Source organism: Phodopus roborovskii, unplaced genomic scaffold (genome assembly GCF_943737965.1).
Source record: "Phodopus roborovskii unplaced genomic scaffold, PHOROB, whole genome shotgun sequence".
Lineage (NCBI taxonomy): Eukaryota > Metazoa > Chordata > Mammalia > Rodentia > Cricetidae > Phodopus > Phodopus roborovskii.
This window is the reverse complement of record NW_026125295.1, coordinates 18,238,349-18,253,779: the sequence shown is the minus strand read 5'-3', so window position 1 is coordinate 18,253,779 and position 15,431 is coordinate 18,238,349. Positions and strand designations below refer to the sequence as shown.

The following is a 15,431-nucleotide window of genomic DNA, read 5'->3' as shown; positions in this document are numbered from 1 at the left end:
GATGTCTTTGCGGATGTAATAGGTTATAATGATGTCTTTGGGACAGGATTTGATCTGATTTGAGTGATTTGTGACTTCCTTTATGTCAAGGGAGACCTATGTACAGGGGATGAGGGCAGGGACTGAGTGATGTAGCCACAAGCCAAGACCTAGGAGAGTATTTCCTTCAGAGCAAAGCCCCCCTCACCACCCAGCACAGGCCCTCCCAGACCCTTCCTTCAAACACACCATGTCTTCCCAGAATGCTCCTCTGTGGCAGCGTGCTCATGGTCTTGTTCCCCGTGAGGGTATTCTCTGTCATCTTTGGTGGCTTTCAACAGGCCCATGTCTCACTCTTAGACTGAGACCTTGGGAACCACCGTCTAGGCTCCAACATTTGGTGTGACTTCTCACTACTTTCAAAGAGCCCTCAGTTCTCGAGATTGGCAAGAAACTCTGAGTTAGGTAGAAGCAGTCACCCTCAGAGGCCCCAGAGCCCATCCAAGAGTCTTTGGAACCCCCACAGCAGGTTCATCTTAAGCAGAAGTCTTTCCTTCCCACACAGACTGCTGCCCACCTCCTATGGAACAGTGGCTTGTGGCATTTGGAACCATGTACACCAGGGACCCTCTGAATTCCAGTGAGATGGAGGTGTCCTGCCTCAAGGGCTGACTTCTTGGTACATTATTTTTTTCCTGAGCCTGAACGTCATTGAAAAAGACAAAAAGAATCTCAAGGGAGGCCTCACTGGCAAGCAAAGCTATTAAACTTTCACGTCAGCCTGGAGCTGGACTGAAGAGCTGGAAGGTGCTCCAGTCTCCTGCGTCCTAGTTACAGCCCTCAGTTCTAGCTGTGGCTGAGCCTGCGGGAAGATCAGCCTACCCTTTGTGCAGGGACTTCTTGATGAACAGACCCGTCCCAAAGGTTAAGCACCTCACAGAGGAGGGCCCGTGTGGGCGCTGCTCCATTTTAACGGGGTCCAGGGTTTTCAGAGTAGACAGTGGGGTTCTAGACAGGTCCCTCTGGATTTATAAATGAAGGCACCGGGGCACTTTTTGTAATGCCTTGTGGGGGTTGGAGGCAAACAACACTGAATTGATCCTGTCTGGAATGCAAATTCACTGGGGAGTCAATCTCTACAGGCCTCAGTTTCTTTATAAATTAGGGGTCACGAGGCTCAGGTGGGAGGGTCATGAGTCTGAGACTCCTATTTCAAGAAACCAAATATCATGATAAACTGGGGGGAAAATACATTGAAGGTTATGGTTGGAATTGTGTCCCCTCGATCCATAAGATGAAGTTCTAATGGATCAGTACCTCAGAACGGGGCCATTTGTGGAGCTGGGAATCTTTAAAATGAAGGCTGAGCCCAAATGAGGCCATGAAGGCTGCCCTAATCCAGCAGGCCTGGTGGCCTTGCAAGAAGAAACGTGGATGCAGATGTGCAGGCACACGAGGGGTCAGGAAGCAGATGGCTCCTGTCAGGAGGAACACCCTAGATGACACTTGGGTCTCAGACTTCCAGCCTCCAGGACAGTGAGAAAATGCATTGCTTGGTGGAGCAGCCACCGAGGCTGAGGCCTTCATCATGGCAGGCAGTTCCAAGGGACTCCACTCACCACTGAGGATCCAGGGAGATATGAATGAGAAGTCCTGCAAGGCTGTCAGCCCCGGGAGTCTTATCAAGACACTTGGCTTTGCTACAAAACACTGTGGGGGGACCCTTGGTCCCCAGAGCACCTATGTCCTCTCCACACTCGTCACTGACTGCATAGGAAACTGTACTTGGGAATTCTGGGCCTGTCAAGGCTTTCCCCTGGAGGTGGTTCCTGTCCTGCTCTGGCCTGTGTGTGAGGACTCTTCGCTGGAGACCCACAGCTGGATGCTTCCTTAGTAACTGTGGCTGTGAGAAACACCAGTCACGTTGACCCCCCCTCCCCTCAGGCATGGCCCCTTGGTCTCCTCTGGGAACCCTCACAGTGAGTTCCCCAGGGCCTTCCTCTCCTTGTCTGCTCCTTACAGGAATGACTACCCATGAGAGACAAGAAGACTGTTGTAGAGCCAGAGCCAAACAGCCACCACCCCAGTGCGTGCTTCAGCTGTGCTGTCTGGAAAAACAAAACAAAACAAAACAAAACAAAACAAAAAAAAACAAAACAAAACAAAAAAAAACCACCGAGCTGGGCTTGATGACTGTTATCACAGAGGGGTGGGGAGGGTGATAGGACCCTCACCTGGGCATTCAGGTGCTCCCTACTACCCCTTGTACGCAATGTTGCCCTAATTGCACATGGTCTCAGGGAGGAGCTAGCATTTATAAGGAAGACTAGGGGCAGGAGGTCCATCTCCGGGCCCCCGAGAAAGTCATATCTCTTCTGGGTGAAGCATCCACATTCCAGTAAGTAACCCCTCATCTGGTCAATAGTTCCTGCAGTTAACTTTTGTGGTGTCATTTTTGACCATAGGAGGAAGGGTAGGCGTTGCTTAGGTTTCCCCTTGGGAAGGAATTTTAGCAAGAGAGTTTCATCTCATTATGCAGATAAACAACCAAGGTTCTAGTAAAGGCATGCTTGATGCTCCAGTTTTGATGGCAAATGAACAACAACAAAAAATGTCACTTGCTAGTTGGCATTGTTCAGAGCTGTTCCCCCCGCCCGCCTCCCCCAGAAAGGGGGTAAGGGGGAAGCTAATGAAGATGTGAAATTTAAGGTGTTGGGGGGGGGGTGATAGCTGGAAAGGCTCTGGCCAGGTGGGACTGGTTGGAGGAACTGGGGAGCAGGGTGAAGGGAGGGAGGACTCAGCCCGTGCTGGACCAGGCACGTCCAGGCAGATAAGTGTTCAGACGGTAGTGTCTTCTGTACAGTCTCCAGAGTCTGCCTAACTCCACTTCCCTGGGCACTGCAGCGTCTCCGCCGAGACTTACAATTACTCATTGGCCCCAGAAATAAATAGTGCCATCAATAAATAAAGTGTAAGTTGTTTTCCAGTAGCCAGCCAGTGTGAAAGGGGCGTTCTCCGAGTCTTTTCATTACCTCCTGATAACAGCCAAAGTAACTCCTCATTTCTGCTGAATAATGCATTTGTGATCGCCAGGCTTGCTCGTTTACAGCAGATAAACGAGTCTGAGTCTTTCTGTGCCGTTCAGGCAGACAAGGATGAACGAGGTTTCATTTGCCTAAATGGAGTCCTCAGCTTCTGTGGCTCAGCCTCACCCCACCCCCACCCCAGGGGCCTACGGGGTGGGGGTGGGGATGGGGGAGGAGAAGAGAGGCCTAGGCCACTTTCTGCCTGCCTCAGTCACTCAATAACCCCCCCAGAAAGACCTGCCACATCTCTCCTCAGCACTTGTGCCAGCTGCCTGGATTAGGTTTTATTTTAACTTTTCTGGAGAGTGCGGTCTATTAGCAGGTCCCTCCTGCTGCTCTTAAATATGGATGCCAGGCTTTTGCTTGCAGAGGAGCCGTTTGAGATAGGTCATTTCTTCTCCTATGAGGACATATCCATGGATAGATCTTCATTCTGAAAGGCTTAGAGAACTTGTCTGCTCTGACTTGGAAGGAGCTAGATTCCTAATAAGCCTTTGTATTTTTATAAGGTAAAACATTCTTTTTCTTTTCCCTGGTGTTGGGGATTAAGCCCAGGCCTTGCAAACGCCAGGCAGGTGCTCTACCACTGAGCCATCACTCTCGATTCAAAGGTTGTGTTCTAATAACGGTAAAGGATATACAGCTGAAAGAAAGCCGGTTGCTGAGAAGGGTGAGGGAGCGCCACAACACCAGGCAAAGGGCGAGTAAACGCTGGGCTCTTTACCGGTTGTCGGTTAGGGTTTCATAGGGTCGGTTGTTAGATGTTAGACAGGGCCACAAGAATGCTCACAGGTGAACAGTTGCTTATGTAAACAAAGTGGAAACCAGCAGAATTCAAGATGGCTATGCAAGCAACAAGCAAAGACAAGAGGATATGGGGTTGCAGAAAAGCCCCTACAAGGCCTCTGGTTTTATTTGCCCTTGGTTGGGGGGGGGGGGTGTCACAGAGCTGGGCAGGACATTATTAACGTCCCATTGGCTCCTTTATAGGTGACAGCTCCAAACTATGGGCTAGACTAGCTGCCCACGTTCACCTTCCTTTGAGGAACTTGAAGGCTGCTTTGCTGAAAATTTGTGTAGTTGAGCCTGTAGTTAATTAGTAGATGGCAAAAGTAGATGGATGCTTGGCGCCTCTTCCTTCCTATGCTTGTTCTTTATGGTGGTGGGGATGGAATCCAGGCCTGTGCATGGGCTCTGCCACTCACCACCTACCTAGTCCCTTGGTGTGTTGAGGATGGCTTCAACTCAGTCTTTCTGCCTCTGAGCACCCAGATTACAGGCTTGTGCCACTGTGTCCTGCCAATTGTGAAACTTTTAAATATGTTTATCTGTTGCCCTCTTTATTTCCCTCTTGCCCCCTTTTTTTCCTGTCTGTTTTTGTCTTTTTGTTCCTACAAATACTATTTATGGTTAACTTATCTAGCTAAAGGTTAAAGAAACTGGAAAAAAAAAATAGAATTGCATTAAATGTATAAGTTAACTCAGGAAGGCTGCTATGTTTAAGTTACTGGGTCTTTTGATTTAGGTACATGGCATTTCTTTTCATTTGTTCAAGACTTTGGGTTCTTTGTTTCACTATGGAATTTGGATATTTAAGTTTCTTCAGAAAGACATCTTATATTAGATTATGATAAATGAATTGATCACTTCAGCCTTTTTGGTGGAATTCTATAACCTGTGACTTAAAGGTTACTATTTGTTGTACAAGTTTTACATTGAGCACTCTGGGTTTTCTCGAAAGAACTAATGTTTTTCTTTCTGATTCTTAATTTGTCTCTTCTATTCTGATTGCATAGGTAACAATCTTTGACCCGTGTTACATTGTAGCAGATATAGTCCTTTCCTCAATTCTAATTTCCCAAGTGGGCCTCTAGTGCATTCTTTTTAGAGATATTTTATCAGGTCAAAGGCATCTCCAAAATGCCTCATTATTATGAGAAACTGAGATATATAGACATCCTTGTAAATGCCTGCCTTAGGCCACACAGGTGGCAAATGGCGGCTCTGAGCTTGACCTTGGGACTGGTTTCCAAGTTCCCAGTCTTTGTACCACTTTTGTTCTTTATTACATGGACTGATGTGTGCTCCCATTGGTCATCAGCCTGAGCCTCGCATAGCAGTTTCATAAGAGATTTAAGAGTGAGTGGGGTGTATGGGAGGGGCTTGGAGAGAGGCGCTGGAGCAGCAGATTGGTCTCTTCTGGCCTTTCCCAGCCATTCTCCCCAGATAGACTCTACGAAGCAAAACAAGAGCTCTTAGGAAATCAGAAATTTCCCTTCTTAGGAAACGGCTATGACTACCCCCAAGGAGCATCATCTTGTTTCCTTTTATTCCCTGACTTAAATATTCTTCCATTCTTCCAGTCTTATCTATCCCAGTCCCTAAGAATTTTTCTGAATATATTCGCCTCTGTGTCATGACGTTTCTAACCACATTGTCGTGTCCTACAAAGCTCAGCTGGCAGTCACTACCCCTAGCCTGCTAGACAAACTACGTTTTATAAGAAATAGATGGATTGACCAAGGTGTGGTGGTGCGGGTCTATAATCTTAGCACCTGGGATGCTGAGACAAGGGTATTCCTTCAAGTCTGAGTTCAGCCTGGGCTTGCATAGTAATTGCCCCTCTAGCCAGGAGCCTTATCGACAAACACACAGCACACACACGCACACACAAAGTGTGCACATTAAAACAAGCAAGGAGAAGCAATGGAATTTTTTTCTTGGGAAATAATTTAGACTTTTGTAGCCACTAAAACAGCCCAGGGTTCTGTTCTGCCCCTCTCAACTCCTTTCGGAAAGAACAGGTTGTGAGTCTCCATGTTGATCCTGTTGCCTTTTTTCACCCATAGGTGGGGTCCCTTCTCAGTGTGGTTGTAATGCTAGGCCCACAGTTTCCATGGGGAGAGAATGGGCCCTGACCTGCACCCTCAGGCTTCTAGCAGTTTCTCCAAACAGACAAATCTCCAGTGTATAGGCTGTCTCTCCAAGGAAGGGAAAATAGGGCCACCACAAGCGCATTTAGTACCCTGATTCTTGGGCCTTTCAATCCTTTTGATTTGTTTGCCTTTTCCTTGTGGGGGGCCCAGGCCCCGCCCCCTCCACCCCCCATATACAGTTATGGCTCTGCACATCCCTCTCCCTTCCCCAGGCAGTTTCTTCCTCACCCTGGCTCACCGCCCTCCTTTGTACTGACACACTCACTATACCAATGCTCCTCTGGGCTGTTTTATCTGCAGCTGGGCACAGGGAGGCCTCTCAGTGCAAGCTATTGAGGAGAGAAGGATCTGCCCTGCCGCCAGAGCTAGTTCTTGGCATCAACTACTGACAAGAAAAGTCAGGTGCTCAGAGCAAGGACGCACAGAGCCACCTCCTGCTAAACCAGGAGTGGGCTTCCCATTATCTTTGGTCTCAGAGGCCACCACCTGGGGATTTTTTTTTTTTTTACTTGCTTTCACTGCTTAGCAGGAGAGGGGCCTGCATGGCTCTGAGGCTGAGGAATTAGAGAGTGAAGCTTAAGATCAAGGAAGAGAAGGGGGAGGAGGGGAAATGTCTGTTCATATCTAGGCTTTCACAGATGCTTGAGAGGAAAATGGCTGCCATTTCGGACTTTGAACACCAGGGTGGCTGTTCTGTTGAGGTATTTTATAGCTGTCTAGCCCATAGGTTATAGAGTTGCTGGATTCTGTGGACATTATTAAATTCAGTTTATAGATGAGAAACGGAATCTCGTGCATTGTAGACATTTTTTGTTTTCTTTTCCTTTTTCTTTCTTTTCTTTTTTTCTTTTTCTTTTCTTTTCTTTTTTTTTTTTTTTTTTTTTGTGGCCAGTCACAGTATCTTCTCACTAGGCTCTGTGGCTGAACAACTCCTTATCTGCCTGCATAGCACCATCTGGCACTACGGAGAGCTATCATGTCAATTTCATGGCTGAACCTTCTGACCACGACATTGAGATGCTGCTTCCTTCCTGGCACGTGTGCATGGCACCCGGGCACCATGCTGAGCTGGAATAGTTGGGATGTTCTAGGGGTTAATATGTCACACAACATTTAAGATCTAGACAGTTGTGGGGACTCCCCGAGGAGTGGCTACTTCTTGGACGGGCTGTGAGGTCCTCCTTGGATGTTGGAGGGTCCCCCTCACAACTCAGCAGTGTGGGCAGTGTGAGCCAGGAGGATGGTATTGTGTCCTCCTTCTCTAGGGAGGATGCTGAGAAGAGTGAAGGAGAAGCATTGTGGGATGAAATAAGGGACTCCACCTGTACCCCGGGCACCACCCAACCGTACATGGACAGTTTGTAACCTCTCAGGCTGCACCCCCCCCCCCCCCCGACTCCAGGGAGCAAACAGGATTTGGGTTAGGCTGCTTCTGGCTGGGTTAGAGAATGCTTTAGTGTGCAGGGATTCCAAGGCCAGCATTTAGGGAGGGAGAGGAGAGAGAAGTCAGCTACCCATAGCGTGACTAGCTGAGATGGGCAATTCGGGTAGGATTCCAGCCCTGAGACTACAGCTTACAGGTAGAATTGATGGATGAGCTTGAAGAGCTGCAGAAATTGTCTCATTCATATTAGGATGCAGCCCTGACCAGGTGAGGGGGGGAGGGAAGGAGCCCTCTGCATCCAAGTCCAGCAAGATGACTGCCTACTATATGCAGTGATCAGAAGGAATAAAATCCAAGTAACACAAAAATATCAAGGTCTCAGTTGCATAGCCACACCCCAAGGGCTCAGGTGCTGCAGATGGTGTTGCTGCAGATAGATGTTTTCTGAACTCTAGTCCCTTTGGGAGGAAGGGGTCAAGGAAGCTTAAGGAAACTTAACAGAGCTCAGGAAGTTGTAAGATTCACCACTCCCAATTATACATGCAATAAACCCTTGTTGGAGGGAAACTCCCATAGGGCTGCCTGCAAATTGGGCAGGGAGCTCCAGGGGTGCGGCTTTCATGAGCATCTCCCATGTGCTTTTCAGGAATGCAGCTTCCTTTGATTCTATTATGCTCCTGTAAGTAACCCCAGTGAACTCATTGTTCCTCAAGCTAGACTTGGGTAGAATCTTTGATCTGTTAGTCGTGCCCTGTCTGGGGTGAAAGTACTTGTTCATGTCTGCCCAGGAGAAGTCACACAACAGAAGGCCAATACTGTAAGATGTTTCCATCACCCAGAAAGTTCTATTTAAATCTAAACTGTTGTACTGGCATTTTTTATATTGATTTCATGTTGAAATAATTTTCGCTATCTTAAGTTGAGTAAGGTAATATTAATGCCAACTTCATCTGTGTTTACATACACACACACACACACACACACACACACACACACACACACACCCATAGACAATAGGAAATTGAAAATTCAGTATGGTCCATATTCCCATTTGATTCAATATACCCATTATATGTGCCCCTCTCAGGGCTCTAGCAAGCCTTTAGATACACAGCTGGAGGACTTACCTGCTGGTAGCTGCTGGCCCAGGAGGCTCGGAGGGCATCCCAGCCTCCAGAGCGTTTGGCTTTGCTCTCCAGGTGAGCCCGCAGTTGTGTTTCGAGCTCCTGGCTGACTTGTTCCAGAGCATGCACCTTGGTCATATATTCTACGAGGCAGCCCCCCAGATCTTCAACAGCAGTGTGATCCCTTTCTGGGCCTGGAGCAGGCACAGTGCTAAGGCCTGAACTCCGTAGGCCCTGCAGGAAGACACTGCTGATGCCCAGGGCCCGACGGGTCACTCGGGCACTGAGGCCACCTATACATCCACTGGGTGCTACTCCTACATACACCCCAGGTGCACGGATGAGGCTTCCCAGAGCACTGGTCCTGGATGCTGGGGGGCTCTCAAGGGAGGATGGAGACCGTGTCCCCCTGAGGGACACCCTGTGCCTCTGCAGGGGCATGCTGGAGTTGGCTCCAGGGGACAAGTCCGCTGCCACTCTCCTCTCACTCATTCTCTCTGCCCCTGTGGTGCCTGGCAGGTTTACAGGGTCCAGTGGCTTTTGGTTGCTAGTCCCAGCATCCCCATGGCCTTGTCACGGGTCTCTCTGGAAACTCCTGTGTCCCTGTGTTCTTTGTCTACTGCCTTCTATGAGCTTCTGTCATTCACTGAGCTGGAAGAGAACCGCCCCACCAGCCTGTGAGAGGCATACAGGCATTCTCTGATGCTGGGTCATGTGCCTAACTATCCAGACTTTTCTGCTGGGGCAAGGGTACTGGAGCAGTGCGGGTTGTGGGAATGGCTCATCTAGATTTGCCTATTTCTTTTTGGACAGCGTGTCTGAGGCTGGCCTTAAAAACCCTATGTAGCCAGGATGCACTTGAACTTCTGATCTTTTGCCTCTGATTCCTGCAATGGAATTCAGGGTCTCATGCATACTAGGCTGAACACTCTGTGACCTCTATATTCCCAGCCCTTGGGTTTGCATATGCTACTTCCCTAGAGACAGGCAGGCAGGCAACAAGCAGTTGTTTCACTGGTGAGGACACAGGCCTGAGGACCTTAGATGACAAGCGTACTGATCACCTCCTCCATATCTCACGGCACAAGCTGGGACTCAGTGTAGCGGCCTTAGGACCGAGTGCAGAGCTTTCTGTATACCTTCATGTGCTGAGGTAGGGGTATGTGCATGCATGTACATCCACATAGGATCAGAGGATGGATGTGGTTGTGAGCCAGCTATGGAGGAAGGCAGCCCTGGAGACGCAAGGGAAACAAAGCAACCTGCTGCTCTCCTCTTCCCTCAGGTCTGGCAGCCACTTCAGGCCCCTTCTAGCTTCTTTCTTCCCTCCTCCTCGCATCTGCCCTCTGACACAGTGCTTGTCAGCTGCTGGCCCTCGGCCATGTTTCTCCTCCTCTAGACTTTGCTGTACATTGCCCGATTGCTAATTCTGACACATCAGATACTCTAGAGCCAGTGTTGGACCTGAACTTCTGGGCTGGGCAGCTATTTGTTCGGCTCTGCTCTTTCCCACTTCTCTCTCTTCCTCTAATAAGACTAAGGAGTGAAAACAACAAAGCAATTTCTAGAAAGCACTCATGGGTGCTACAAGGTAGGGTTTGCTGGGCACCCTGGGTTTTAATCCTTGCCTTTGGCATACTCCAAGTCACACTTTCAACTGTCACATCCCAGTCATTTCTTGAGGGCTAGAATGGCCCCTCATCCTGGGCATGTGCTGAGATTTTAGTGTATTGAAACTAGGCATCCAGATCTAGAGATGGACATACTCCTTGAACCTGTAATGTGAGGATGGACCCCAGGCAAGAGAAGGGGATGGGAGTCAGCTTCTGGTAGGTACTGAGTACATTTCAGACTCTGAGCACAGTTCCGCTCTCTACATCAATGACTTTTCAATCTAAGTTCAGAAGGTAGAAAATACAGGGTTGACAAGTACTGCTGTGTGGGTGCACATTGTACAATTCCAGAAGTATTATCTTACAGATACCATTACTCCCCTTTGTGACAAGTGACCCTGAGATCCCATGTCCAGAACTTAGCAGAGTTAAGAAAGCCTCTCTGTTCTGGGGACTTACATAGGTTCTCTAGTACCTGCCAATCCCCGGGTCACACAGGTCCTACTCATCTGCTAGAACACTTTGTGTACTTTATTGTCTACTTGTGAAATCTGCAATCTTTCCCTTCTACTTTGTTTTGATGTAGGGTACTCTGTTACTTTTGTGTGTACATGTGGAGGCCAGAGATCAACATTAGGGGCATCATTGGGAGCTATCCATCTTACTTTTCAGGCAGGGTCTCTTACTGGCATGGAACCCACCGATTAGGTAGACTTGCTGGCCAGTGAACCCCAGGGGTCTGCTTATTTGACTGACAGATTAAGGAGCCAATTGATTCAAGTAAAGGGCTTAGAGGCCTTAGCTTGCATAGAAGTGGTACTCTTCCTATGAATACCATCTCTGTAGCTCCCATGGTGCACTGGTAACAGCCTCCTAATACTGGTGGTACTGCTGGGCCCCATGGAGGTGCATTTCAGTCAGTCTAGGAGGCATTGTCCAAGGCTAAATGAAGGGGACAAGCTACTGACCGTAAAGGTGTTATGTGGCCCTTAGGCACTTACTGTCCAGGGAATGGAAATGATCAGTGGTTTTAGACACTCTCAGACCCAAAGACATTTATTTCACATCTACCCAGTTCCCTTGGAGATGGGGCCAGGCAAAGGGAGACACCTCAAAGGACATTAATGTTTCAAAGACCTGAAGAGAGCAGACTCTCCCTTGGGAAACCCACCCTCTTATTCTAAAAGAAGTTTTACCAAATGATAACTTGATGACCCTGTTATCTCACCACACATAAAATTCAATATAATGTTCAATTAGATAAAAAAAAGTACACATGGAAATGAGATGCAATGGGTACCATTGAAGGGGAGACTTGAATAAAAAGAATGCAAAATGTATTAGCAACTTGATCCTCTGGGTAATAAAATAAGTTTATTTATATATACATGGTAGCTGAATTCTGTGGATACGGAAAAATAAGTCATACATCCACAAATGTATATATAACATATGTATCTTTGACATATATTATATATAAATTGTACTTTACACACAAGTTTTCTCTATACATACTCACACACATTGGCATATTCAATGCAATAGCTAACAGAAATACTAGGATAAGGTTAAGGTCAGACAGCAACATGTGAGCGAGCGACTCTCAGCACAACATTTAACCTGCTGCTTTGTGGGTTGAAGTCTTTGAAAAGAGACAAGCAGACTCATGTTAAGTAGGGCCACACAACATTGAGAACACGTGTTAGTTTTGAAGGCCACCTTCCTTTTTGAAAGGAGAATGGAGGAGAGGAAGTCGTGGTAAGAGGACCACAGCAACAACACAGACATCGAAATCAACAGTCAAGTTCAAGTCCCGATCTGATAATAAGAACATCTATATTCAAAATATACTATCAAACTATTTTTCTTTTAAAGGGAGGGGGTTAAAGGAGTTAAATTTCCTAATGAGGGTGGGTTAGGAATGGAACAGAGAAAGCAACTACCTCCAGAGGTCCCTCTTGGGTCTCTGGGAGTCTGCTTCGTATTGGCCACACTGGCTACAGTGTGGGCTTGGAATGCAGCTGGACTGGGGAAATGAGAGGGGAGGGAGGTAGGGGACGGGCAGGTCTGCAGCCAGCACTTCTGCCTGTAGACAGAATGGCACTTCTCTCGGGGGGAATCATTTGGCAATTTGTTTTCTTTAAAGATTTAATGGGGAAGGTTTTAAAAAAAATACTTCTATACCACAAGGCTTTCTAGATAGACCTGTTTCTCGGGGAGTGGGGGGGGGGCAATATCATTGCCTTCTGAGAAAGCAATACAGAATCCCAGCAAAGGCTTGATTGGCCCTTGAACATGGACAGGCAAGTGTGGTACAGCCCCAAGGCTGAAATCTGCTTCTGTCCTCCCTGGAAGTGAGGCCTGGGGTCAGGGAGGTGGGGGTGGGGGTCATTAGAAAGGGGTGCAGGGAAGTGTTTTTAGGGGGCACTTTCCGGCCAGACAAAGGCAGCCCTGTTTGTTCTAGCATGGTGGGAGAACCCTGTGGGGTGCCATAAGGGGGCTGGAAGCCCATGGTGCCTTGAAGTCTGTCACAGATCCATTAAGCTGTGAATGTGACAATCAGCGGTGGCCTAGTGGGGCTCCAGGGTGGCAAGTTCCTTCCGTTTTGTACACTTGCCTGTGTCTTCTGCCTTGGTGCCCCTGTTCTCTCCTCTAGTATACATACAAGGAGACGGGAAATGCAAACATACTGAGGCACAGGAACCATAGCTTCAAGAACAGACAAAGGACCACTCACTTGGCCGTCATGACATTCAGCTTCCGAGGGAGACTGGTCTCTTTCCTCACCTGCCCAGGGCTCCTGGGACCCTCACATGTCCAGAACAGTCAAGAGAAGCAATCAATGCAACTGCTTTGCTTAGAAATACGTTTATTTTTATAAAGCCATGGGTCATTCTGTAAATTTTTTTTTTTTAACCACACTTGTAAAAAAGATGTTGACAATTCTTAAGAAAAAAAGCTGAAAATGTTTCTTATTAAGTCAGGGTTACACAAAGGTTATATTTATAATATATATATTTGTATATTTATAATTTAGAGACAAAAATAGGGAGTGGCAACGCGGAGGCTGCTGCATCTAGATCTCAGACACTTGATCATTTCCCACGAACAGTGTTTCCTGGCAGAAGGGGTTCACAAGGACCATCCCAGTGTCTCGATAGTCGCCATTGGCTGGGGAGCGGGGCTCTGAGAGCTGGTCCTGGGGAGAGAGGGGGGAAGATGGTGTGAGCTGGGGATGGAATGAGGCTGTGCTTCAAAAAATGCACAAGTATAGGTGGGTGTGGTAGCACACACAACCCCAGCACTCTGGAGGATGGCAAGTTCAAGTCCAGCCTAGGCTATATAGTGAGAGACCGCCTCAACAAATCAAGTAACTAAGCACAGAAATAAGGAAATAAACACACATGCACACACACACACACACACACACACACACACACACACACAGAATACACACCCACTCTATATACACAAGTACACACAGCACACATCCCCTCTACACACACAGACACACACATTCTACACACAAGACACACACACCACAGTGCATACACTACACACACACAGGCAGACACAGGCATACGCAGCCACAGGCAGACAGACACATAGACACAGGCACAGGCAGATACACAGACACACATACAGACAGGCACACCCCTTACTGCCTTAGTGAGCAACAGTAGATGACCTTGGACTCCACTTCCTGCTTCTTCCTCAGGCAAATTCGAAGCTTTTTCTTTCCAAATACACCTTTGGGTGTCACCCATCCCATAACTACCCTTTAGAGTCTCACAGGCCCACCCACCAGTCTGGTGAGGATCACTGCCTTCTTTTTTTGCAGCAACACAGGCACCCACATGGACAGACTGGATCTCTGTGCAGCGTTATTCTATGCCGTAAAGCATAGAGAAAAGCAACAACCCTCCACCCCTGAAAACCTCAACCTGTCTGCTAAGCCCCAGGGTGGAGGGAATCAGGAGGCTCCTGCAGGGTTTGCATCTCAGCTACCAGGGACTACAAGCAAGCACTTGTGGGCTACTGATGGCAATTATTCCCAGATCCAGGTACTAATTTAGGGAAAAGACAGCAGCCAGCACCTGAGTAAATGCTAAACACCCAAAGTCTCAGAACTTGCAGGCCATTTCAAGGCAAATGAACTCACAGCAAAGCAGCAAGCCCTGTGTATATGCTGGCCTGGGCTAGACTTCTCAGAAATGGCCTTTATGAAGCCACAATTCATTCTCTGAAGTTTATCTTTAAAAAAAAAAAAAAAAGAGACAAAAGACGGTTCCTAAGGAAGAGGAGCAGCTGCTTTATGGGTGGCCCAGAGAAGAGGAAACTGTGTTGATAATAAAAGGTCTTTTCAGGAGACAGGCATATCCCTCAAGGGCTGACCTGGCCAAGTCCTACTAGGAGGGTGCATGGAAGCAACTAGAAAAGTCCTTTTCTGTGTTCTTGAGCTGAGCTCTTGTGAGGGGTTTGGAGGTCGAAGTCTGGCCTATATAGCTTTATAGTTTTAATGGGGGCAACTATGGACTAATGGTGAACCTGGATAGGGGGTGTATGGGGCACTGCATGAAAAAGAAAGGTATTTAGGAAAGACAACAGAGAGGGAGGGAATGGAAGAAAAAAACAGAAAAGTATCCAAGCTCCCTTGGGCACTGTGGTCTGCCATTTTCGGCATCATAGCAGTAAAGGAGTCAGGCACAGAGACACTTTGTTAGGCAAGGCATGTGGGAGCACCTGGATGGTACGTGCATGTCTGAGGATGCAGAAGGTAGGATATGACCTTCTTGGGGGTGGTCTACAGGGTGTGTATGTCCCCAGCAGTTTCCATCCTGGCTCTGAGCGACCTATGTTTTGACCTTACACAGCACAAGTTTAGCATGTTGGAACAGATAATAATACTCTTAATAAATACAGCGGAACTGGGGGAGTAGACTGGGAGTGGGGGTGGGGGCGGGAGTGGGGGAAATGGGGGGAGTAAGGTACTATCTGAAGCCAAATCTGGTGTACTTCCTGCCGTGGCTTTTGAGTTGCCTTCTGTTCTTGGGACTGTGGCCAGGTGACCCTTCTCCTGGGAGTCCCCTGGTCTGGTGCTGCCTGTAGACCGGGAGCCCCCAACCCCCATCCCTTTTGGTTCTACAAGTGGAATAATGGTGTTCTTCAACTGGAACTTTCTGTAGCGTGTTTTTGGGCTCTGCTCTTTGGTCACTTTCCCATTTACAGAGAAAATACAAGAAATTTAGGTTTCACTGGCCAGATTCAAACCTTTCTCAGGGTTTCCACTTACTATAAGACCAAAAAAA

The 15,431-nt window shown here is 47.8% G+C and overlaps 2 protein-coding genes across 7 annotated transcripts in view; both read right to left on the bottom strand.

Annotated features, from left to right (window-relative positions):
• Positions 1–9,001, bottom strand: part of Bfsp2 (beaded filament structural protein 2) — a 51,705-nt gene extending 42,704 nt beyond the window's left edge. The window contains exon 1 of the mRNA XM_051173779.1: positions 8,513–9,001. Within this exon, the coding sequence (XP_051029736.1) occupies positions 8,513–9,001 (489 nt within the window). The remainder of the gene's footprint in view (positions 1–8,512) is intronic.
• Positions 9,002–12,827: 3,826 nt separating this feature from the next.
• Positions 12,828–15,431, bottom strand: part of Tmem108 (transmembrane protein 108) — a 256,615-nt gene continuing 254,011 nt past the window's right edge. For all 6 annotated transcript variants that reach the window (XM_051205973.1, XM_051205986.1, XM_051205977.1 and 3 more), the window contains one exon: positions 12,828–13,321. In XM_051205973.1, coding sequence (XP_051061930.1) covers positions 13,199–13,321 — 123 coding nt within the window. In that variant the 3' untranslated portion in view covers positions 12,828–13,198. The remainder of the gene's footprint in view (positions 13,322–15,431) is intronic.